We start from the raw sequence: 26,230 nt of genomic DNA, 5'->3' as shown, positions 1-26,230 counted from the left end.
TCCTTCAGGAGATCAGATGGGCTATTGGTGACGGTCGCTCTATTGATGTGTTGGAGGATTGCTGGGTGACTGCACAGCCGCTCAGTCGTCTGCCGACCTTGGTGGACTCGGGGCGATTGGCGGGCCACACAGTTAGTGACCTGATGATCTCAGAGGAGGGCCGATGGAGGGAGGAGATGATTAGGGAGGTCTTTGGGGCACACTTGGCGGAGATGGTTCTAGCCCTCCCGGTGCCGATGCGAGGGGAGACTGACAGGTTGGTGTGGGCGCCGATGGGGCGAATGCAGGTGCGCGCTAGGGATCTACAGGCCTTGTTCAGGAGGGAGCCAGCTCGGCAGATAGAGGGAGGGTGGATTTGGAGGATGCGGACCCATCCACGGGTGGCGCTCTTTTTTTGGAAGGTGGCCTGGGGCTGCCTTCCAACTAGGAGCGTGCTAGTCCGGCGGGGCATGCGGATCTTGCAGTGCTGTGAGGTGTGCACGGTCAGTGAGGAGACTATTGGGCACGTTCTTCTGCAGTGTCCCAGGGCTAGGGAGATTTGGAGGAGGTCACCAGTTCCTCTTCCCCTGTCGGTTGTGTCGGTACAGGATCTGCTGCAGTTGGTGAGAGACTCTTTCCGGCAGCCTAGTTCTGTTGAGGTAGGGGTTCTCAGAGCATATCTGGCCTACCACATTTGGTTGGATAGGAATGCGGTTTTGTTTGAGGGCAGGAGATCCTCGCCGAGGTTGGTGGTGGTTAGAGCAGTGCTTCAGGCTAGAGAGGTGATCTCATGCGCTGCTACGGGTTCTCTTGGGACGGCCGGGGACATCTGGGGCACTCGCTTCGCTATTACAGCGCCCAGGTTTGCTTTTGTTTCTTGGGTGCCCCCACCCCCTGGTTTTCTCAAGATGAACTTTGATGGCAGCGTGGCGGCAGATGGGAGGTCTGGAGGGGTTGGTTTTGTGATCAGAGACCATCGTGGCAGCTTGGTTGCAGCAGGGGGCCGTCATGTACCAGGTCTTACTGTTGTTGGGGCAGAGCTTCGAGCTGCCTGGGAGGAGATTACCTATACGAGACGGGTGCTCGGTGCTGAGCGGGTGCACATTGAGGGAGATTCATCGACGGTGATCGAGTGGATTCAGAGTGCTGACCGGTATGGGGATGGCCACCCACTCATTTGCGATATTCGCAAGCTGGTTGCTGAGCTAGGCGAGCATCAGGTTGCACATGCTTTTCGGGAGGCGAACAGGGCTGCAGACTGGGTCGCCTCCTATGTTGCACGACATTCCGGGGAGTTCTTGTGGACATCCATAGCAGAGCTCCCGCCCCCTTTGTACTCTTTACTTTCTTTTGACTTGGCAGGATGTATTCAGGTTAGAGCTATATGAATTGCCGTTTTCACCAAAAAAAAAAAAAGAGAAAGTAAAATGCCCATCGGCAAGTAGGGGTGGCAATCGGGTCGGGTCAGGCATAAACAGGTCGGGTCAAATACAGGTCGGGTCAGAAAACTATAAATCTGAACCCGACCTGTTTATTAAACGGGTCAGGAATTGCAAACCTGAACCTGACCTGTTTATTAAACAGGTAACCCGACCCGACCCGTTTAACCTGTTTAATAAACAAGTAACCTGTTTACCCAACCCGACCCGACCTGTTTAACCTGTTTGCCCAACCTGACCCGTTTAACCTGTTTAGACCTGTTTAATCTGTCCAACCCAACCTGTTTAACCTGCCCAACCCGACCTGTTTAGACCTGTTTAGACCCGTTTAACCTGTTTAGACCTGTTTAGACCCGTTTAACCTGTTTAGACCTGTTTAACCTGTTTAACCCGTTTAATCTGTTTAACCCGTTTAACCTGTTTAACCTGCCCAACAGTTAAACGGGTTAAACGGTTTAAACGGGTCAGACATTTAAAACCCGTATCCGACCCAATTAATAAACAGGTTAAACGGGTCGACCTGTTTACGACCCGAATCTGTTTAGGCCAAATCCAAACCTGTTTATGGCGGGTCGAACACGGATCGGGTTGGCGGGTCGGGTCATATTTTGCCACCCCTATCGGCAAGCCACCTTATCCGTTGTGGGTCAAGCTTTTCTTTATCGTGCCGGGAAAATATGATAGCGACACACAACGCCTTTCGGTCCACCCGTGTATCTTTTCCTGTTTTGGGGACACATGTCGCACCTTCAACTACTTTACAGATTTAAAATAAATATGCAAGGAAAGAACCGCTTAAATAATCCGCTATACTTGCCGCTGGTACACGAGTCTGAAAAAAGCTGTTACAGATCACATTTGGACTCATTGTAACCATCCAGATCAAAATTAATGCCTATGATTATTTTGAAAAAAATATGATAAAGAATCTTTATAGAATCATAACAAAATTCAAGAGACAGTCAACCATTTCATGCATATGGTACTAATTAATTTCTGCAAGTCACACTAATTCACTTATAATCCTGGCAAGAGAAAACCCCTTCGTTGTCTCCTGACATTATCCAATAAGTTATTTGCTTTCGGTCCAATTTATAATTTATTTTATAACCGGAATTTTTCAATGATTTTTTACAGATTTTAACTAGATTTTTAATATGTTTTTGCAATTTTTGCTGAATCTTCGAAAAGATGAAGCTTTCTCTCTCCTGTCATTTAATAGATATGGCGGTTTGGGAGTACTTTTTTCAGAATTTTTGTACTATTCGTACTTTCACGTAAAAAGTAAATTACCTACAGTCTTCTTATTGTGGGCCGATCCCGGATGAGCATACGATAGATGGAGCTCATAGAAAAAAAATAAGAGGATTCAAAAAAAGGAGGATGGAGTACAGTTACAACGGTCCCCTTCTTTTACGCTTGCCAAAAAAATCTCTAAAGTTTAAATTAGAAGAAAACAGTGCACTGCCCAGTGGATTACCAATTGAAACCCCCTTTGGTTCTTCACTCTCTTGCGGAAACTAAAAAAGAAAGAAGAAAAAACAAAGAAAAAGGACAAATCTACGTCCTACCTATATCTTCTTAAATCCCATCAAGAGAATTCCAATATCAAAGATAATTTAAGCCCTGAGTCCCTACCTTAACCCTCTCGCAAGACTAGTTAAACATAAAGAAAAAGTTATAAGAGTAAACTATGAAACGAATCCGAATAGAGTACCAGCTCGTCTTCTCAGGCAAAAACAAAAAAAAAGGGAAAACAAAGCAAAACAAAGAAAAAGCTTATTTATTCCTCTAATTAGTAATTGCCAGTTCTCAGACGCATCCCACACTAACTACTGGTCTCGCAAGCTATAAAGACGTCTCAAATGAGGTAAGAAATTTGATAGACTAATTAAGCCCTCATCTCCATGCAAAGAACGTCTAAGAATGAACAATATTTCACATCACTTAGAGGATGACGACGGCAACGGAGATCCACTGCCGTCAGATGCCTTCCTTCCCCCGCCGTTGCCCATCATCTTCTTGAACTCCTCAAAGTTCACGCTACCATCGCCGTCCGAATCGACGGACCGGATCATCCGGGAGCAGTCCTGAACGGAGAACTTCTTGCCCAATCTCCTCAGCACCAGATGAAGCTCCTTCGCGGAGATCAGCCCGTTCTTGTCCAGATCGTACATCGTGAAGGCGTCCCTCAGCTCCCCTTCCACTCCGCCGCCTCCGGCGGCGCCGCCCAGCCCGCTGTGGAACGCGGCAAACTCATTCAGATCCACGAAGCCGTCTCCGTCGGAGTCGAGCTCCGCCATCATGGCTTTGAGTTCTTCGTCGGATACCTCAGATCCGAGGGCGCGCATCACGTTGGCTAGCTCCGACGCCGAGATCTTGCCGTCGCCGTTGGCATCGTAGCGCGTGAAGACCCGCTCGACGTCGTTCATGGAGGCCGGCTCCGGAGGCTTCTCCGATTCCTGGGGTTTCGCCATCGCGAGCTTCGTGTTCTATTTGTAGTGGAGTGGACTAGCGGCCAAGAAGTGCTTTTTGCTCGACATGTTCGCGTACGGGCCTTATATCAAAATCCTTACGGCGCTTTCCTTTCTGAAAATTAACGGCCGGTACATTTTTGGACGTGCCTTAATATCTTTATAACATCCGGTCCATATACATTTAACTCAAGAATCCTTGGAGGACGAAAATACCCTCCATGTCCGATCTAATTATAAAAGCCAAGTCCGTTCTCCGATTACGATATAGTTTTAAAACTTTTTTTTCTTTTTTCCTCCATGTCCGATCTAATTATAAAAGCCAAGTCCGTTCTCCGATTACGATATAGTTTTAAAACTTTTTTTTCTTTTTTTCTTTTTTTCGCTTAAGAAAAGAAAATTGGGGGGGGGGGGGGGGGGGGGGGGGCCTTATTTTTCTGCTAACTTTGCTATTCCATATTTTACTTTTTATCAATATCTCTTAGTTTTTCTCTCTTGATGGAGCTTGCTATAGTCATCTAAAGAAATCAGCCATGATGCACATGGCGATTATGTGGAATTGTCTACCATCGGTTACTGAGTAACTTTTTTTTTTTTTGGTTTTTTGCATTGAGTGAAAAAAATGAATTATTTGGATAGGATGCTCAGCAAGAAAAAAAAATGAATTGCTTGGATCCATATATTACTTTGGATTTTTTTGCATGAATACCTTCTAAATATTAGATTTTGCATGAATATCCTTCTAAAATTAATATTTGCATGTATACTCTCGTAAAACACTTGTTTTGCTATTCTACCTTTTTTTTATTTTTTTTTGCATATGCACCCATACTATCTAATGACGTTAAAAAATTATCGGTTTCAAATTAAAATATATCACGATCCCGATAGCAGAAAAAAAGATTGGGACAATAGTGTAATTTCATTTTATTTTATTTTTAATTAATATAAATTTGATTTTTCTTAATACTGTTAGAATAATCGTTATATTAAGGATATGTGTACAACAACAGAGTTTTACGAGAATATACATGTAAATATCAATTTTAGAAGGGTATTCATGTAAAATCCAATATTTAGAAAAATATCCATGCAAAAAATTTTATTACTTTTAATCAACATTTGATGTATCCTCTTAATTCTACTTTTATTTTCTACTCTTTTGATGGAGTTTGCTATACAATTGTCTAAAGAAATCAACCATAATGCACGCACGTGTTGATTACATGGAATTATCCACCACCATGTACCAAATAATTTTTTTTTGCTTTTGTGCATTGAGTGAAAAAAATAAACTATTTGGATGAGACGGTTGACGGAAAATAAAAATATCCCCTACGCCGCTACGCGGTCTTAGGACCCTAAGTTATAAATAAAATATTCTATAGACATCGAAAGATACCTTTCGGTCAACAGGCAGTTTTCGTTACGCGGCAGTCAACGGGGGACCGCGACGTAAATAACCTTAATTTATTTCACGCGGTCTCGACGCGTGGGGATGGGGATTGGGCGGCCCGCCGCTTGGATGTCGGCAGCAATAATTACGGGCAGGCATCGGTTATGAGGACATGTGGCACATTCCGGATGGTATTAGTCTTTTACACGGAGATCTTGGTGTATCGCGGCAGAAATGGGAATTAGGGGGAAAAAGCATCTAGATATTGACGGGATCTCATCCGGTAAATAAAACAAATTAATTAACATATAGAGGTACAATAGTAATTTATCAATTAAAAATTATTGGTTAATGCTTTAATATGATAACAGTTATAAGGGTAAAAAATAAATATAAATTTGAAGAAAATATTTATATAAATTTTAATTTTTAGAAAAATCTAAATATTTATTATATTCAATACACGGTGCCAAACCGATATTTCAGCCAAGATATTTGATTGAGATGAAAACTTATTGCTACAAGAGATTACAATAGGCTATTTCTCGGGCACATGCGTTGCACATTAAATAGGGCATTATCAGTTGTGGTCCCGCGCTGGTAGATGAGCTTCTGGATTTAGCTAGTGGATGCTTATCTCTTTTTGAAGGAGATAACTACCTGCGGTTTTGTTTTCTGACAATTTTGTATGTAAAATACTTTAGAATAGGAAATCCAGCATATTTGTCCTTTTCAAACCCAATCCAGGTAAGTTCTTTTTTCTTGTGAAAAGACATTTAGAACCTAATTGTTTAAAAATGGGACAAACTAGTGCACCTTATCCACTTAATGACTAATTTCGTTGATCTGTTTAAGTTAAAAATGATGATTACAATCCTAATACTTTTTTTTTTCATAGTCTTGTATAAGGAGATTGAAGTTGTCAATCATTGAAGGAATTTGTGTTGTAATAATATAAAATCAAGATTATATCTTTCATTGATTGTATAATATAGACTATTTAATCCCATATTCAAAAGACTTGAGGTCCTAGCTTTTTTCTATAAAAAGGGAGCTGTTTTGGAATTGCTGTAAAAAAAGGGACAAATCTTTCAGAATCCCTTAGAATAAATAGGTGAATTAACAGATTTTCAATAGGTTGCAAATATAATTCAAAATAGATCGAAATCAATAGGAGAATCTAACATCTTTTCCTTTATCCTTATTTTATATATGAAAAAATAGCAATTAAATATAAAATAGCCATCAAAAATCAAAGACTATGTATGAACTTTCAATCAACAAGAAATAGATTTTAAAATGTCAGTGAATGTCTCAACTACCCTGAACCAATAGTTTGATCCAATTTGTCAATTTCACATGATCCAAATTAGCCGTAACCAGCATAATGGGTTAGTCATAGGAGATCTGGACTATTTACTAATAACTATAGAATTTGAAAAATATGATGAAATTGTCACATATTAATAGTGTTACATAGATAGACCAAGGGCATAAAGTGTCAGACATATTGGCCTCCAAATATGTAGGTATAGAGATATAGTATATACCTACATACACATACACATATATGTACGTGCATACATACAAGTTTATACATATTAGGCTCGTTTGGTTCGCTAAAAAAAGGGGGGGAAAGTGTGGTCAACGGGAAAGTAATGAGATGTCTCTTGTTTCGTTGGAGTTTTCAAAGAAAAGAGATGGGAAAGTTGTATTTCTATAAGAATATGTTTCTAATGAGAAACATTGAAAAGTTACTTTTCCATTAGGCGGAAATCATTCCATCTTTATTTTTTTTTTAAAAAGGCCCTTCAGCATTAAAGACCTAATTTTTATTAAGGATATAATAAGAATTACACATAACTTTCTCAGAAAAGTGGATGGTCAACCAAACATAAGCACTCTGAAAATCTATCACTTTTCCATGTTTAACCAAACATGCCAAAAATACATTTCCAGACATTTTCTTCCTAAAAATCTTCTTCCCAGAAATCATATTCCTAGGAGGAAAAAGGTTTCCCGCGAACCAAATGGGCCCATTATTTCTATACGTGCAGTGTGCTTGTTTAATTTAGTATTTATTCAAAGGAAAGATAAACTTAAATGCAGAATCTAAACTCCACTCAACATATTAATATGCTAATGCTTATTATAGAAATCATCACTTAATTGAAGGGAGGAAGCTGGTAGAGTTATTTGATTGATACTGGTTGTAGTGCAAATGTGAATCCAAAAAATAATAATCAATAAAATAAATATATAACCCACACAATTGTAGTAAAATTAAATTCAAAAATTTAATGAAAAATATTTTTTTATGAAGTGTCCGAGATATTATAGGGATATTTTCAGAATAAAAAAGTTTCATATTACATATTAGTATTATAACAATATTTTCGAAAGGTTTTTTTTTTCAAAACAGAAAAGTTTTAAAGCAGTATATTGGGACACTTATATAATTCTAAGATTTAAATTTATATTAAAAAGAGGAGAAATAGAAATGAAAATGGGAAAGGGACACACCACCAAAGATCTATATCTGATTGCTAAGCTTATCATGGGGTTCGCATGACCATGCAAGGGTATTTATTATGCTGATTGATATAAAACTAGATAATAAGGAAAGTTATTTTTGTTAACCACTGCTCCGACGGTACGATGAATGCGGTATCCATCATCGCTCAATTTCAATTGAAAATTGGTACTGTTGCAGAAAATTGGACCCGGGGGCAATCTTCGGTCGAGGAGAGGGAGCAGCGGGAGGTCACCACGGCGGGGCGGCGACCAGTCGGCGGGCGGCGTCCTCCGTCTGGGGTGGTCGGAGAGAGGGAGCAGCAGGTCCTCACGGCGGGGCGGCGATCCGTCGGCGGGCGGCGTCCTCCGTCTGGGGTGCCTGCAGACAAGCCGGTGGCCGGGTTTTCCGGCGCCGGCCCTCCGACGCTCAAGTCAGGGAGGGGGCAAATAGTGTAGAGAGGAGAACAATAGTGTTTGTAGGGTGCGTAATTTTTCCCCCACCCCCCCACCTGAGGGGCCAAGGTTCCCTTTTATGGGCGGGGGTCGGTTTACCTGTGATGTAACGGGGCGAGGCCGTAGTACGGCTCGGCATGTTGTTCAGGTCGGCGCACGATCAGGTGAATCATTGCGTTGATGTCGGCGGTGAGGTCGTCGTACGACCTGGGCTTGCACGCTACCAGACGAATTATTGCATTGGTGTCGGAGGTATGGCCGAGATCAGAGACTTATCATAGTCGACTAGACTCTGCAGGGCTGGCTTGCCGTGGAGAGCTGAGGATCCGTAGATGACAGGAGCCATGCGCATTAATTGTGGAGTAAGCCGGAGATCCGCATTAATTGTGGAGTAAGCCGGAGATCCGCATTAATTGTGGAGTAAGCCGGAGATCCGCATTAATTGTTGAGTGAACCGGAGGTTTACAGTGGTCATGCGCAATAAATGCCGGAAGGGCGTCAGGGTATGGTCCTCGGCCGGACCTCAGAGGGGTATGGCCGTAGTAGGTGGCTGATAAGGGTAGACTTTGAACATCAGGGTTTTCCTAGGTCGGAGGTCTCGAGGTCGGATGTCTTGAGGTCGGGCGTTCCGAGGTCGGACGCCGACTTCGGCTGTCCAGGGTCGGCGATTGTGCGGCTTCTCGGGGGCATTCGTGTCATTGGGGGGGGGGGGGGAAATCTTATTCCCCCAACACTACCCCCCGACTTCCGAGTTCGAGCGGCTTGCGGGCTCGGACGTGGGAAGTAAAGTCTATCATTAAAGTTGGAGGGCGAATCTCGTCCGCACCCTTGTGTTTCTCGGAGTTTTTATGGCGAAACCTGCGCCTTTTGGTGCCTCGAGGTTGCTTTATTCAGCGAACTTATGATGAGGCTTGTATCCTTATGTTTTTCGAGACGGCTGTAATGGGGGTGGCGTCTCTTGGATCACCGAGGTCGCTTCGTGCGGCGGACCCATGATGAGGGTCCTCGAGCTCGACGAGACGACGCCTTGATCCTGTGGTCGAGGCTCCCCGTTCATCAATGAGTGTGCCGTTTTGCATTTCAAAATGGACACGCGGCATGATCTGAGGTCGGACGTTCCCGGTCTCGTGTTACCGGATCATGGATCTGGCGAGTTGGAGGCTACATCGGGGCTCCACGTGCCCCAGGGCCTTATTAAATGAGGGGAGCGGGGGTGCCGTCCGCTCGTTCTTCAAGGAGATTCGATTCTGCGGGCCCATGATGAGGCCCCGAGATCCGATGGGACAACATTTCGATTTCGTACCCGATTTATTGATCCGGAGTGAATACGGTGCCTCGGCCTCCGAGGTCGACACGTGGCGCAATCCGGCCGGGGGATGGGAACCAACCCTGCCAATCTGGGCCGTCAAGGGGGTCTATATAAACCCCTCGAGTCTGCCCTAAGAGTTCCATTTGGTTGCTTTGCATTTTCTATTTTCGCCGTCTCCCTCCTTGTTCTATCCCCTGTCCAACTCCCGTCGTCGGTGCCCGGAGCGATTTCCGGCGATGTCCAGTAGGTCCCTACCCTGTGATTGCTAGGGTTCCTCTTCTTTTTTCCTCCTCTGCTTTCAATCTCGTTTTGTTTCTCTGTGAAAATGGGTCTCGGTCCTGAGGAGGTAGGGTCAAGTTTGTCGGGGGAGGAGCTGGAGTTAATACGCTCCCGGTTTTTCTTCCAGCCCGGGTTTCGCCTTGAAACTGCGGGGCCGGAAGATAGGGTGACGCGGCCGCCCCCAGGTCAGATCGCGGTTCACCGCGAGACCCTCTGGGCTGGCCTGCGGTTCCCCGTCCACAGGTTCGTGAACGACTTGCTGGTCGAGTACCAACTCGTCCCAGCACAGCTCGCTCCGAACTCGTGGAGAACCATCATCGGGTTCCTCTCCCTGTGTCTCGGGCATGGGATCCCGATTACCGTGAGCGTCTTCCGTCGGTGTTTCTTATTAAAGAAGAACCCGGCAGACGCGGAGTGGCTATACTTCGCCTTCCGAGGCGGTATGTCGCTTTTTCATGGGGCCCCTTCCTCTATTCATGAGTGGAAGGGGAAGTTTTTCTTTTTGGCGTCCGAGGCGCCGTGGGGGTTCAATCCGAGGTGGGGACACCCTCGGTTGAAGACCCTCAACAAGCTCTCCGAGCCCTCGGGGAGAGAGCTGAGGGTTTTGGACTCTCTGCGGGCCCTCGGAAAGGGGTACGACCTGACCGAGCTCCTACGGGAGGACGCCCTGGCGAGCGTGGGTCTGAGCTCGGCGCGCCCCGAGGGTACGAGCAGTTGCATTACCTTCTTGTTTGCCTTTCCTTTTCGCTTTTATTGGTCTAACACTTGGAAAATTTTTGGTTTCAGATATCCCCCACATGCCTACCAGCAACGTGTCCCTCTTCTCCCGCCTGAAGAGGCGTGAGGCCGAGGCCGGGGGAGCTATGCCCCAGCCTCGGAAGAAGGCGAGGTCGGCCGGCGCTTCCACGTCGGCCGGGACGAGTGGCCCCGAGGCAGGGGCCTCCACAGCCGACCCGAGGCAGGCGCGGGCCGTCGGCGACGCGGGCCCAGCGGCCCCTCCTTGTCCTGCCCCCATTGCCCAGCGGGAGGGGCCATCCACGATCCGGCCGCCGCGCCCGGGGCCCGAGCCTACCCGAGGCCCCGAAGCGAGCGGCTCCGGGACCTCGGGCTCGGGTGTGCCGGGCTTTTCCTGGGCTTTCCGGGAAGAATCGGTCGAGCCGGGCTCCCCTATTCTTGAGGGGAGCTCGGCCATCCACGACGCCGAGGTCGCACGCGCTGTATTTCGGCGTGCGATGCTTCCAGCGGACCGGGCCGAGTTCCGGAACATTCCGTTGGAGGAGGTCGTTGACGGTACTTACCGCAACACCGCCCGGGTAAGTTCTCTTCTTAGTTTCCTTAGAGTTATTAGCGAAATTGTGCGCTTTTCAACTTACGATATCTTTGTTTCCTTCTTTGCAGCATATTCACGAACTCGACACCCTGGTGTTCATCGCCCAGGGGTGTCAGGAGGAGGCCCGACGGCTCGGCCGGCAGTTGGAGCCGGCCAAGAAGAGAATCGCCGAGCTAGAGGCGGCGTTGGCTGAGTCCGAGGCTCGGAAGGAGGCCACCGAGGCCGGGCGCCTCGCTATGGCGGAGGCGCTGGAGGAGGAGAGAGCCGCCCATGCCTTGACCAGGTCGGCTCTGCGCGCCTCAGAGGCGCGCTTGGGGGAGGTCCAATCAGAAGTCGCGGGCCTCAAATATGAGGGCGGGGTTTCCCGCCTCCGAATCGAGCAGCTTGAGGCCCGAGAGAGGAGGGCGCTCGAGCGAGCTGAACATGCCGTGGAACTCTTCAAGGAATCGGAAGAGTTCCGCGACATGTTAGAGGAGGAGACGGTCGACGGGTTTCTCCGGGGTTTTGACAACTTCCGGAAGCAGATGGCTCGGATCTGCCCCCAATTCGATCTTTCCACAGTTCGTCCGAGGATGAACCTGGGCTACGGGTCGGATACGGACGACATCCCCGCCATTTTGACGTCCGAGGCGGGGTTGTATGAACTTGATCCCGCCGAGCCTTCGACGAGGGTGGCTGAGACGGACGGCGTCCCGGAGGCGGCACCCGAGGCCCCTGCCACCGACCCCGAGCCTGTGCCGGCTGAAGGTCCCGAGGTCATCCCAGAGTTGTACTCCATGTGGCGGAGTGGGTTGTTTCCCTTCCTCGTCAGCTTTCGGAGTCGTTTTTGACTTGTTAGGGGACTCGGGCTTCTCACGGACCCGACGACACCCGCCGAAGTTGAGAGAATCTGGGAAGGCTTTATTGATTCGTAGCTCTTTCCGAGGTCGAGGGAGCTTGAGACCCTACGGTCGGACCTCGGGGCGCCCCAACCTTGGTCGAGGAGTCTTGTGTCAGGTCGGCGGGTTTGAGGACGCTTTGCTGACCTGCGGTGCATCCCGAGGTCGAGGGAGTTTGGGACTCTACGGTCGACCCTCGGGGCATTCCGACCTTAGTCGAGGGATCGTTCGTTAGGTCGATGGGTCCGGGCACGCCCTATCGACCTGCGACGCTTACCGAGGTCGAGGGAGTTTGGGACTCTATGGTCGACCCTCGGGGCATCCCGACCTTAGTCGAGGGCGTTCGTCAGGTCGATGGGTCTGGGCACGCGCTATCGACCTGCGACGCTTCCCGAGGTCGAGGGAGTTTGGGACTCTACGGTCGACCCTCGGAGCATCCCGACCTTAGTCGAGGGATCGTTCGTCAGGTCGATGGGTCTGGGCACGCGCTATCGACCTGCGACGCTTCCCGAGGTTGAGGAAGTTTGGAACTCTACGGTCGACCCTCGGGGCATCCCGACCTTAGTCGAGGGATCGTTCGTCAGGTCGATGGGTCTGGGCACGCGCTATCGACCTGCGACGCTTCCCGAGGTCGAGGGAGTTTGGGACTCTACGGTCGTCCCTCGGGGCATCCCGACCTTAGTCGAGGGATCGTTCGTCAGGTCGATGGGTCTGGGCACGCGCTATCGACCTGCGACGCTTCCCGAGGTCGAGGGAGTTTGGGACTCTACGGTCGACCCTCGGGGCATCCCGACCTTAGTCGAGGGATCGTTCGTCAGGTCGATGGGTCTGGGCACGCGCTATCGACCTGCGACGCTTCCCGAGGTCGAGGGAGTTTGGGGCTCTACGGTCGACCCTCGGGGCATCCCGACCTTAGTCGAGGGAATCTTGCGCCAAGTCGATGTTTCATCGTCCTGCGATACTTCCCGAGGTCGAGGGAGTTTGGGACTCTACGGTCGAACCTCGAGGCATCCCGATTTCGGTCGGGGGATCTGGGGATCACAGACGACCCAACATTAGAAGAGAATTATGATTATCAAGATGGGAGAATTATTTGCAGAAAAGAGGCTGAGTCTATTGCCCTGATTGTCTTGAACCCCTCGGGGTTTTACTGGTAGTACATTCGTAGATTCTCGGAGTTCCAGCTTCGCGGGATCAGGGTCCCCTCTAGGGACTTCAATTTGTATGCTCCGGATCGTTGTACTCGGGCGATTTGATATGGCCCTTCCCAATTCGGGGCGAGCTTTCCTTGCTCGGTCGGCTGAGAAGCCTCGGCTCTCCTGAGGACGAGGTCCCCTACTTTGAAGAGCTTGGGCTTAACTTTGGAGTTGTAGTATTGGGCCGTTCTCTGTTGGTATCTTGCCATACGGACCCGGGCAACCTCTCGTGTCTCTTCGACGAGGTCCAAATTGCTCCTGAGCTGGGAGGAATTAGTGTCGGGGTCATAATGCTCCACCCTTGGAGAAGGCAGGCCGATCTCTAACGGGATGACGGCCTCAGTGCCGTATGCTAGGTTGAAGGGGGTCTCTCCCGTGGGCAGTCGGAACGTAGTCCGATACGCCCAAAGGACATTGTACAAGTCCTCGACCCACTGTCCTTTGGACCGATCAAGCCTAGCCTTGAGTCCCTGCAAAATAGTACGGTTAGTTACCTCAGTCTCCCCGTTTGTCTGGGGATGGGCAACCGAGGTGAAGCGGTGGTCAATGCCGAGCTCAGAGCAAAATTCTCTGAAATGGACATTGTCAAACTGCCGACCATTGTCGGATATAAGGATACGAGGTAGCCCGAATCTGCAAATTATGGACTTCCACACGAAGTCCCGCATCTTTTGTTCGGTGATCCGGGCTACAGGTTCGGCTTCAACCCATTTGGTGAAGTAGTCGATGGAGACGCCCAGGAACTTTCTCTGTCCGATGGCCAGGGGAAAGAGCCCCAGGATGTCGATCCCCCATTGGGCAAACGGCCAGGGGGCGATGATGGAGGTCAGCAGGGCCGAAGGTCGGCGCTGGATATTAACGTTCCGTTGACATCGGTCGCACTTGCGGACGAAATCTGTTGCATCCCTCTGGAGTGTGGGCCAGTAATATCCTTGCCGCAGGATCTATGGGCTAATGCCCGACCCCCCAGGTGATTTCTGCAGATTCCTTCATGGACCTCTCGGAGGGCGTAGTCCGCCTCGGAGGGGCGGAGGCATCTGAGCAGGGGAGAAGTAAATGATCGACGATAAAGTCTATTCTCGTACAAGACATACCGGGGGGCTTGGCGCTTGATTCGGCGAGCTTCCGTCTCGTCATGAGGTAGGTTCCCGTCTTTGAGGTAGCAGACGAACCCGTCGATCCAGCTTGGTTCAAAGTCGATGCACATGGTAGGTTCTGGCTCCTCCGTGCTGGGGGTCTGAAGATACTCGAGCGTTGTTCCCTTGGGAAGCTCGCTCATGCGGGAGGTCGCCAATTTGGACAACTGGTCTGCCCTGAGATTTTCCGCTCTGGGAATATACTGAATACTGAAAGAGTTCAGGGCAGACGTGAGTTCCCGCACCTTTTGGAGATACTTTTGCATGGATGGCTCTTTAGCTTCAAAGTCTCCTTGAATCTGGTTCACCACCAGCTGGGAGTCGCTGAAGGCCGTTAGGTCCTCCACTTTCAATTCCTTTGCTAATTTGAGCCCGGCGATGAGAGCCTCGTACTCAGCCTCGTTGTTCGAGGCCGGAAACTCGAGGCGCAGGGCTTGCTCGGCCACCACTCCGTCTGGACTGGTGAGGATGAGTCCGGCTCCGCTACCCCCCGAAGTTGAGGACCCGTCCGAATGCAGGACCCATGGCGGCCTTGGTGCTTCCTCCATGGATTCGGATGGCAGCTTGGGGTCGTCCGGCAGGGTGCACTCCACAATGAAATCGGCGAGTATTTGAGCTTTGATAGCCGGCCTGGGCCGATATTCGAGGTCAAATTTCCCGAGCTCGACCGCCCATTTGGCGATCCTCCCCGCACGATCCGACCTTTGCAATATTTGCTTCATGGGCTGGTCGGTCAGTATAGCTATCGTGTGGGCTTGGAAGTACGGCCTGAGTCTCCGAGCCGAGATGATGAGAGCGAAGATGGTCTTCTCGAGCTTGGAGTATCGGGTCTCAGCATCCCTGAGGACCCGGCTGGTGTAATAGACTGGCTTTTGGAGCTTGTCCTCTTCCCGGACGAGGACTGAGCTCACTGCAACTGGGGAGACGGCCAGGTATAAATAAAGGACTTCGCCCTTCTGAGGCTTGGTAAGTAGCGGGGGAGAGGCCAGAAGGTTCCGGAGCTCGTCAAAGGCTCGCTGGCATTCTTCTGACCACCGGAAGTCTTTCGACCGTTTGAGGCTCTTGAAGAAAGGGAGGCAGCGCTCAGCTGACCGGAAGACGAACCTTCCCAAGGCGGCGACTCGCCCTGCGAGCCGCTGTACCTCCTTAACTGTCTTCGGAGGCGCCATTTCTTGCAGCGCCCGGATTTTCTCAGGGTTGGCTTCAATTCCACGTTGGGTGACTATGAAACCCAGGAATTTGCCCGAGGTGACTCCGAACGCGCACTTCGCCGGGTTGAGCTTCATTCGGTATCTCCTGAGCTTGGAGAACGTCTCGTTGAGGTCGGCTACATGGTGCTCCGCCGCTCGGCTTTTTACCAGCATGTCGTCCACGTAGACTTCCATATTTCGGCCGATCTGATCTTTGAAAATTTGGCTGACCAATCTCTGATAGGTGGCCCCAGCGTTTTTCAGGCCGAAGGGCATCACCTTGTAGCAGTAGGTGCCCTTGTCGGTGATGAAGGCCGTCTTCTCCTCGTCTTCCGGCGCCATCCGGATTTGATTGTACCCTGAAAAGGCGTCCATAAAAGTTAGCAGTTGATGCCCTGAGGTGGAGTCGACGAGCTGGTCGATGCTTGGGAGGGGGAAGCTGTCTTTCGGGCAGGCCTTGTTCAGGTCGGTGTAGTCCACGCACATGCGCCATTTCCCATTGGCCTTCTTTACGAGGACTACGTTGGCGAGCCAGTCCGGGTAGGAGACCTCCCGGATGAAGCCGGCTCCGAGGAGTTTGTCCACCTCCTCGGCCGCAGCTCATTGTCGTTCCGGGGCGGAGCCCCTTTTCTTCTGCTTTACTGGTCTGCTGGTCGGCTTCACCTGGAGTCGATGGACCACGACCTCAGGGTCGATTCCCGGCACGTCCGCGGGCGACCAGGCGAAGACGTCAGCATTATCCCGTAGGAAGCTGACGAGGTGATCCCTCTCACGGGCGCCAAGGCCGGAGCCGACCTGCACAGTTAGCTCGGAAAAATTTTCTTGTAGCGGAATTTGGACAAGAAGCTCACCGGGCTCTACTTGCTTCTTCCAGAGGGTATCCCTCGCATCGAGGGTTTCTATGGGTAGTGAGGGGCCCGTTGGCTGAATCGTCGCCTCGGTTGGTGGCTTTACTCCGTGGGCCGCCATGTAGCATTGCTTGGCGACCAGCTGGTCTCCGCGGGCCTCGCCTACTCCTTGGGCGGTGGGGAATCGCATGAGCAGATGGCGGGTTGAAACCACGACTCGAAGGGCGTTTAGCCCTGGCCGTCCAAGGATGGCGTTGTAGACTGAGGGCAGACGGACCACAAGGAAGTCCGTCCTTACCGTGCTCTCCCGGGGAGCGAGGCCAACTGTGACAAGGAAGCTGGCCTCCCCTTCAACTGGGACCGAATCTCCGGTGAACCCAACCAGTGGGGCATTAATTCTCCGGAGATGTCCTTCTGGCCACCCCATTTTTTGGTAGGCATGATAATACAAAATGTTGGCTGAACTTCCATTGTCAACTAGGACACGCTTTACATCAAACCTATTTACAATCATGGAGATCACCACAGCGTCATCATGAGGGGTCTCAACCCCTTCTAAGTCCTCGTCCGAGAACGAGATGACTTCATCAGCGCGGGGGCGCTTCGGGGGTGCTCCCTGGGCGGCCGTTCCTGCCGAGGCCCTTCCAATCATGTTGATGGTGCCGGCAATGGGCCTGTTGTCGTCTGGATTTTCGGTCGGTACGGCATTCTCCGTCGGCCTCCTTTCCTCACGTCGGTTCCTCACGAACCGGTTGAGTACTCCCCGACGGATGAGCGCTTCTATCTCGTCCTGGAGCTGGAAGCAGTCCTCCGTGTCGTGCCCACGGTCCCGATGGAAGCGACAGTACTTCCTGGGATTACGGGGAACTCCCGTGTCTCGCATAGGAGGCGGAGGTCGGAAGAAGTCCCGACCCTCAATTTCCATCAGGATCTCGGCCCGGGGAGCATTGACAGGCGTGTAGTTCTCGTACCTCCCCGTGTACGTCCGAGGCCGTGGTGGAGACCTCGGTCGAGGAGGGGTCCTCTGCTGAGGTCGTCCCTGCTGCCGGGGCGGGCTCCTCAGCCGGGGGAGATTCTTCTCTCGACGGGGAGATCGACTCCTTTGTCGGCCGCGTTCCTCGCGGCGTTTCTTCTGCTTCTTTGAGGCGGGCTCAATTGCTCCCCGCCTGGAGGCGACCGCCTCCTCGGCCTTGGCGTACTTCCGGGTTCGGGCCAGCATCTCGGTGAAGTCGGCCGGGAAGCTCTTCTCGATGGAGAAGAGGAATCGGTAGGAGCGAACCCCAGTCTTCAAAGCCGACATGGCTATTGACTGGTCTAGCTCGCGAACTTCCCAGGTGGCGGCGGTAAAGCGGTCCAGGTACTCCTTAAGGGATTCCCCCTCCTTCTGTTTGATGTCCAAGAGGGAATCTGACGTCTGTCGTTGGCGTCGGCTGGCAGCAAAATTAGTGGCGAACTGCCTGCCGAGTTGCTCAAAAGAGGATACCGTGTTCGGCTTCAGTCCAGAGAACCAAAGCCGAGCGGTCCCTCGGAGGGTTGCTGGGAAGGCCTTGCAAAGTATGGCCTCCGAGGACCCTTGTAGGGCCATGAGGGCCCGATAACTCTCCAAATGGTCGAAGGGGTCGGTGATTCCGCTGTAGGGCTCCACCTGAGGCATTTTGAACCTTGCGGGAACCGGCTCATCCTCGATCTGGCAGGAGAAGGGCGACTTGGTAGTGAACTCAAAGTCTCCCTCCTGCCTCGCCTTCTTACTGTGGAGCGCTGCAATTTGGCGCTCCAAATGCTCAACCTTTCTGTCGAGCTCCCCCACCCGCGGGATTGTCGCAGTGGTTTGCGCCGGCTCACGGCGGTCCGGGGCTGACTCAGCCTCAGAAGGCCGGGGTCTTCTGTTGAAATCTTTCCCCGGTAGCTCTCTCTGGGGGTAAGTCCGCTCTTCGTTGTTGGCTCTGGAGGAGCCATGCAAATTCTGGCCTGGGAGAACCGGGCCATTGGGAGGAAATTCCGGCAGGACCTGGGCCTGCGGGGGAAGCGTTGGTAAAGCCTCCTCGCGCCGTAAGCCTTAGACGGCGGCGGCCAGGGCCTGGACTTGCTGTACCAGGGCATTGAACTGTTCCGGCTGGACTTGAGGAACTGGGTCAGCCGGAGTTGGAGAATTCTGGACGGAGCGTCCAGGACTTTGCGGGGGACGCCGGGAGATGTTGGAGGCTCCCTTGCTTCTCAACTTCATGATCGCTACTCGGGCCCTTCCTCTAGCGCCAACTGTTGCTGGAAATTGGACCCGGGGGCAATCTTCGGTCGAGGAGAGGGAGCAGCGGGAGGTCACCACGGCGGGGCGGCGACCAGTCGGCGGGCGGCGTCCTCCGTCTGGGGTGGTCGGAGAGAGGGAGCAGCAGGTCCTCACGGCGGGGCGGCGATCCGTCGGCGGGCGGCGTCCTCCGTCTGGGGTGCCTGCAGACAAGCCGGTGGCTGGGTTTTCCGGCGCCGGCCCTCCGACGCTCAAGTCAGGGAGGGGGCAAATAGTGTAGAGAGGAGAACAATAGTGTTTGTAGGGTGCGTAATTTTTCCCCCACCCCCCACCTGAGGGGCCAAGGTTCCTTTTTATAGGCGGGGGTCGGTTTACCTGTGATATAACGGGGCGAGGCCGTAGTACGGCTCGGCATGTTGTTCAGGTCGGCGCACGATCAGGTGAATCATTGCGTTGATGTCGGCGGTGAGGTCGTCGTACGACCTGGGCTTGCACGCTACCAGACGAATTATTGCATTGGTGTCGGAGGTATGGCCGAGATTAGAGACTTATCATAGTCGACTAGACTCTGCAGGGCTGGCTTGCCGTGGAGAGCTGAGGATCCGTAGATGACAGGAGCCATGCGCATTAATTGTGGAGTAAGCCGGAGATCCGCATTAATTGTGGAGTAAGCCGGAGATCCGCATTAATTGTGGAGTAAGCCGAAGATCCGCATTAATTATTGAGTGAACCGGAGGTTTACAGTGGCCATGCGCAATAAATGCCGGAGGGGCGTCAGGGTATGGTCCTCGGCCGGACCTCAGAGGGGTATGGCCGTAGTAGGTGGCTTATAAGGGTAGACTTTGAACATCAGGGTTTTCCTAGGTCGGAGGTCTCGAGGTCGGATGTCTTGAGGTCGGGCGTTCCGAGGTCGGATGCCGACTTCGGCTGTCCTGGGTCGGCGATTGTGCGGCTTCTCGGGGGCATTCGTGTCATTGGGGGGGGGAAATCTTATTCCCCCAACAGGTACAATTGATAGGAGAAAACATTTATGGTGATATTCCCGTCGTATCAGCAAATGGCATGGAACGGGGGTCTTTGGCTCTTCACGTTTTACTCGTTCATGTACCAACAAAGGCTGTGTATATATATACACACCGGCAATTCACACTAACCTTGTATGAGCATTGGCTACGAAATTAAAAGTCAAAATGCTCCATAATGGCAGAGAAATAGGTACACTTGAGGTCCAGAAAATTTATCCAGAGTGATGAGCAGCAAAGGAGGCGACACAGCCAGCAGCACTGTTCGCCTTCCGAAATATATGCATAGCCTGAAAGACGTCATACTCCAACAATAAGCACCGAACGTCCTCTAAAATTGGATGGTTGATAACCTCTAACTTTTTCTGTAGAATCTTCTCAACCATTTTTACTAGGTCTCACGCTAAAATGATGCACCAGATCTTCAGGACTCATCTTGAGTATGAGACACCCTTCCAACAAAGGCTTCATTGACACGGTCCAACAGCCGGTTCCGTTTCGTCCACCCAGCCACGAGCCCACCACTAGACGGAGGTTCTGGACAAGACCAGAACCGCACCAGGCCTCTCTGGAAACGCCTAGAAGTCCACAAGCTCCAAGTTATCCACGCTTCTCCCGTGACAGCAATCCAAAACACCACCCACCTGTTCATCCATATATACCGATAATATCCGAAAGCCTTTCCAGCTACGAATTCTCGTTCCGTCTTCAGCATCCAAATCAGCAGCGCTTAGCGACGACATGTCTCTAGCTTCTCGTGTCTTTGGCCGGCCGAGCAACATCTTCGACCCCTACTCTCTCGATCTCTGGGATCCCTTCCATGGCTTTCCCTTGGATAGACTCGCGGATTCTAGCCCAAACTCGACGTTTGCGGAGACGCTAATCGACTGGAAAGAGACTCGAGATGCCCATGTCTTCGAGGTCGACCTCCCGGGGCTCAAGAAGGAGGACGTGAAGGTGGAGGTGGAGGATGGGAGAGTTCTCCGGATCAGCGGCGAGCGAGTCAGGGAGCCGGAAGACAGGAATGACACCTGGCACTGCATGGAGAGGAGCACCGGCAAATTCCTCCGGCGGTTCCGGCTGCCGGAGGATGCGAAGGTAGAAGGGATGAAGGCGGCGATGGAGAATGGGGTGCTCACCGTGACTTTGCCCAAAGGGAAGGTGAAGAAGCCCGAGAAGAGGTCCGTTGAGATCACCGGTGGGGCTGACAAGAAGGGAGGGAAAGGCAAGAAGGAAATGGTTTGTTGCAGGTTTTGGCCGTGATGGAAGGAGGCTTTTCTTTTTTTTTCGTTTGGTTTTTTCGGTTGTTGTGTGTCTTTGTATAACGATCTGGTGCTTTTCGTTAAGGGGATGTTTATTGGTATTTCCAGGGTGGGTGCGTTCTGAGATGAATATGAGTGGATATGTTTGGGCTTTTTCTGATGATCTTGTACAGTTAATATAATTGTCAAGTGAAATTAGCTCTATAAATTGTACATAGTTTCTCGTGCTAGTTTTTTTTTTTTTTTTGAAGCAAAGGGAAGCCGAGATCGAAAAGATTTTAAAAAAATGATCTGAAAAATATTTTTTCATATATATCTTTCTAAATATATAAAATTATACAAATATTTTTATAAAATTATTATTTATATTTTTTTTGGTATATGTATATGTATTATTTAATATCGGACTTAAAATTATAATAATTGAAATATTTTTATGTGTAGATATAAAAAAATATAAGAGTATATATATAAATAACAATTTTTATAAAAATATTTATATAATTTTTTATATTTAAAAAAATATATATAAAAATTTTATTAAAAAATTAAAATTTCTTTGAAATTTGTTAAGTTTTTTATAATTCAGTTGAATTGATAAGTAATATAGGTTGGGCTATTGCCAATGTTTTTTTAAAAAAATTATGGCTCGATTTCTCGATCAAACTGAAAATAATATATTTTAATTTAATTTGATATAATGTTGTTTGCAGAAATAGTGGATTACTAAGTCAAAATTGCCGAATAGTTGCAAAGGTAACCAGAAAGCTTTGACGTTCGATGAGATAGCAAGGAGACGTAACTGGTAAAAAGTTACGAGAACTAATAAAAGAGGTGCAAAGATTTATATGGACATGTATTTTAGTGCCATATCGATTATTTATTGAGAAGATTTTGAATATTTATACAGAATTAAAGAACATAAAAAAATATTTTTCAATTACTATTTTTTAGGTGAAGTTCTAGATTATTATAAATAGTATTAAAGCAAATTCGGTTCATAGCTTATACGGACTAAGAGACACTGCAGCATGAGTTCAGAGTGACTGATTATGGGCCGATCGTAATGCCTATGATTAAATTTAAATAAATTTGAATCCTTAGCCTGGCGAGGACGTCAGGACTTGAATGTGAAAGTATGTGAGGACTGTGCAAATGTGTGTTTAGTTCCACATTGGTTTTTCACAGAAAATTTTTTGGGTGGACTAAGAAACTACATTTTAGAATTTTGGTATTTCCCAACATACTTGTTCTCATGAAGAAAGATGGTACATTGGCAGTAATTGACATGTTAAAACTTGCAGACATCGTCTCTTTGCCAAAAGACGTAATTGTTAGTGGTGTACAGGTAAGCAAGCGCCCTCGGAGATTATATTGAGTGCAATCATTTTAAGATGGTCATGAATTCATTTGCAATATAACTATTGAATGTTTCTGTGGAGGAGAATAAACTGTTCAAAGAAATTAGCAAACCATGACCTAGAGTTGGGCACTGGGCCGGGCCGCCCACGGCCCGGCACGGCCCGGCACGAAGCGGGTGCTACAGTGCCGGGCCGTGCCTGGCACGGCCCATTTGAGAGGGCCGTGCTGGGCCACAGGGTACTGGCCCGCGGGCCGAGCCCGGCACGGCCCGCTTCGGGCCTGGGCCGGCACGGCCCGCTCTAGGCCCGCGGGCCAAGCACGGCACTCGGCACGGCCCATAAGGGCCTGGGCCGGGCTGGCCCGCGGGCCTGGCACGGTCCGGGCCTGGGCCCGGCCCGGCCCGATAAAAATTAATGCTTCACAAATTTTCTAAAAAAATTAATAAATATTGAAAACTAAGGATTTATGAATATAAAGCCACCTTAATGGTGGGGGGTTTGGCATAGACCCCTACCAGTTTATTAATTTAAATCAAAATGGTACATGAAGGGAGGTTTGGACCTTGGTCTGACCTCTAGAATACAATAAGAAACTAAGAAAGGGCCGAGGTTTGGACCTTGGTCTGACCTCCAGAATACAATAAAAATGTACAATTATAAAAAATTAAGAAATCTTACTAATCATCAGTGATTCAGTGAATCAGTATTCACTCTTCAGTCTTCAGTCTTCAGTCTTCAGTTTTCAGTAGTGTTTGTATCATCATCATCAGAGGATGTTGTATTATGTCCACTTTTATCTTGAAGTCTTGCCTCAGCATCCAACCAATCCTTGAAGCAGAAAAGCATCTCCACCGTTTCGCCCGTCATCCTACTTCTCTTTTCGTCAAGAACACGCCGACCTGCACTAAAAGCGGATTTAGATGCTACCGTGGACATCGGCACAGCTAAAATATCGCGTGCAATTGCAGACATAACAGGATATTGATTTCTAACACTCTTCCACCAAGATAATACATCTAGATTCTCTATTTGATTTTCATCATATGCAGACTGAAGATCATTTCGTAAATAAAATTCTAGTTCACTACTTAAAGATGAAGAAGATGAAGAGGAACTTGAAGCATGTGTGTGTCTTCTCTGTGCAATGAATGAAAAAATAGATGACGAACGAGAACTACTAGAAGAAGAAATAGAGGTTTGTATTTGTGTTCTAGATCCACAAATTTTTTCATCATATATAGCATAAATATCATAAAGAAGTTGTTTTACCTCATCTTTAGCAGATTCAGAATCTTGATTCATATTTTCAGAATATGCATCAAGTAAAATTAGCACGCCATTTAATTTAACTCTAGGATCAAATACAGCAGCTAAGTTATGCATAGGACATATCTTGTCCCAATACTCATTCCATTTAGATTCCATTAGGTCAATAATAGGCATTAAAACATCATCATATCTATGTTCTGCAAATTTTTGACTAATTATATATGCTTGTTGTAAAAATGAACATGAAGTAGGGTAATAAATACCAGAAAGAACATTGGTAGCATTATAAAAACTAAGCAAAAAATCTTCCAAAATTTTTCCTTTATTCCAATCAGTTTCAGACAATGTAAAGCCTAATCCACGATCATTAATATATGCACTTAATAAGTTTTTATATGGGTATGCATCATGTATCATGCTATATGTGGAGTTCCAACGAGTAATTACATCAAGTTTAAATTTTTTAAAACGTTTACCATGATTTATGCATAATTCCTTAAATTCTTGAAGTCTTGATCTTGAAGCATGAATAAAAGAAACTGCATTTCTAATTTTTGAAATCACATCTTGAATCATGCCCATGCCAGCTTGAACAGAAAGATTTAAGATATGACATGCACATCTAATATGCAGTAAATTTCCATCTAATATGGGATGCAATGAGTCTTTTAATAATGCAACAGCAGAATTATTATTAGATGCATTATCAAAAGTAATAGACATAATTTTATCATTAATATTATATGAACATGCAGTTTGATAAATAATATTTGAAATTTGTTGCCCAGAATGTGGAAAATCAAAAGCACGAAAAGCAAGAATACGTTTATTTAATTGCCAATCATTATCAATATAATGAGCAGTAATGGCAATAAAACAATTACTACCTACAGATGCTGACCAAATATCAGAAGTTAATGAAATTTTTACATTTAAAGTAGAAAGTGTTTCAATTAAATTTTGTTTCATTGCTAAAAAGTTGGTCATAGCTACTCTTCTAAATATACGCCTACTAGTTCTTTTGTAAGCAGGTTGTAGGTTTAATTGAACATATTCTTCAAAATTAAAAGATTCACATAAACTAAAAGGTAATTCATCCTTAACTATCCATTTTACAAGTGCTTTTCTTTGATTTTCATGATTATATGCAAAATTACCTACAAGTAATCCCCCTTGTATATTAAGGGTACTTTGAGTTTGAGCATGAGAATCATGCATCCTATGGCTCTCTTGATGTCTTTTTAAATGCCCTGTTCCCCCACTACTACTACAACTATAAAGTTTGGCACATTTTTTACATCTAACTTTCCAGACTCCATCAACCATAACTCTATCAAATTCATTCCATACAGCACTAGTCCTCTTACGAGAAGAGGTTTGATCTTCACTCGGTTCACCAGTTCTAGAGGAACTAGGAACATGGGGTTGGGGATTAGTTTCTTCTCCCTCAGAAACAGGAATGCCAAACTGACTTTCCTCAAAAGATGACATATCTATGATTAATTCAAAAAATAAAAACTAACCGCAAGGAGGAATTGAGTAGAGGGTCGGAGGGCAGAGGCAGAGCCGAGATTCCGAGCTTCCTCTTGTGCTCTCAACAGAAGCGACCTTCTCTTCTCAACAGGAACCTCCTCTTGTGTAGCACTTGAACAAACTAAAAATTAAATTGCTAGAAGAGCACTTTAGAAGAGAGAAATAATAGCAGTAGAGAAGGAGAGAATGAGAGGTTTGGTGTGGTGAGAATGAGGGAGGAATGGGCTATTTATAGAAGCCCAAAATTTTTTTTCCCAAAATACCCCTCAATTCAGCCGTTATTGGACTGTTGGGAGGGGTAAAATGGACTTTTTCCCGAAAATAGCCGTTGGAAACGGCTATTTTCCTCCCCCTCTCCAGACGGGCCGTGCCGGCACGACCCGTCTGGAGCCGCCTGGCACGGCCCGTTTGAAGCCGTTGCGGGCCGTGCCTGGCACGGCCCGTTTGCGCCCGTTACGGGCCGTGCCTGGCACGGCCCGGCCCGCCAATAGACGGGCCTGGGGCCGGGCCGGGCTGGCGTTCCGTGCTGGACGGGCCGTGCCTGGCACGGCCCGCTTCATAAGCGGGCCGGGCCAGGCACGGCCCGTTTAGTCCTTTGGCCCGGTGGGCCTGGGCCGGGCCGGCCCGGCACGGCCCGTTGCCCAACACTACCATGACCTATTTGTCTGGTTTCTACACGATGCGTTAAAAGAAGCATTTACAAGACACGCAAGATTTTTGACTACATATTTGTGGGGTGCTCTAATATTTGCATTATTGCATCAGTAGGACTGGATTGTCTAAGAAGACTAGCTGATGTATATGCTTTCAATGATTTGATCATTCGAGGACTAGTAGTGCGTTTGCTAAATTCTCAGGATCAGTTTGGCTACAGAGAGACTATTACCACTATTCTTATTAATGCCACTAATATTGTTACTATAATTCTAATTTTACTATGATTATTGCTGCTACTGCTACTATTGTTATAATTATTTTTCTTGCTAGTGTAAAAGGGTTCCTTTACGGAGAGCATTTTTTTTGCACCCTAGTTAATGGAGTCCTTTTGAAACCTAGACCAATATATCTTTCTCCAGATATGTGAACTTTTATTTCAGAACAATCCTGAGTTAACATATTG

General features: G+C 48.4%; 2 protein-coding genes across 2 annotated transcripts; one reads left to right on the top strand and one right to left on the bottom strand.

Annotated features, from left to right (window-relative positions):
- Positions 1-3,179: 3,179 nt before the first annotated feature.
- LOC103720954 (probable calcium-binding protein CML18) lies at positions 3,180-4,019 on the bottom strand. Its single transcript, XM_008810935.4, has one exon. It carries the CDS (start codon positions 3,893-3,895, stop codon positions 3,362-3,364), a length of 534 nt encoding a protein of 177 aa, XP_008809157.2. The 5' UTR covers positions 3,896-4,019; the 3' UTR covers positions 3,180-3,361.
- Positions 4,020-20,289: 16,270 nt separating this feature from the next.
- LOC120111536 (18.1 kDa class I heat shock protein-like) lies at positions 20,290-21,164 on the top strand. Its single transcript, XM_039128778.1, has one exon. The coding sequence runs from the start codon at positions 20,427-20,429 to the stop codon at positions 20,946-20,948; it is 522 nt and encodes a 173-aa protein (XP_038984706.1). The 5' UTR covers positions 20,290-20,426; the 3' UTR covers positions 20,949-21,164.
- Positions 21,165-26,230: the final 5,066 nt, after the last annotated feature.

The sequence above is a fragment of the Phoenix dactylifera genome, chromosome 8 (genome assembly GCF_009389715.1).
Source record: "Phoenix dactylifera cultivar Barhee BC4 chromosome 8, palm_55x_up_171113_PBpolish2nd_filt_p, whole genome shotgun sequence".
Classification (NCBI taxonomy): domain Eukaryota; kingdom Viridiplantae; phylum Streptophyta; class Magnoliopsida; order Arecales; family Arecaceae; genus Phoenix; species Phoenix dactylifera.
Note: the sequence above shows the minus strand (reverse complement) of the source record. Positions and strands in the feature narration are given on the sequence as shown.

Coding starts and splice junctions, on each gene's coding strand:
- LOC103720954 (XM_008810935.4), bottom strand. CDS start 3,895: ATGGCGAAACCCCAGGAATCGGAGAAGCCTCCGGAGCCGGCCTCCATG.
- LOC120111536 (XM_039128778.1), top strand. CDS start 20,427: ATGTCTCTAGCTTCTCGTGTCTTTGGCCGGCCGAGCAACATCTTCGAC.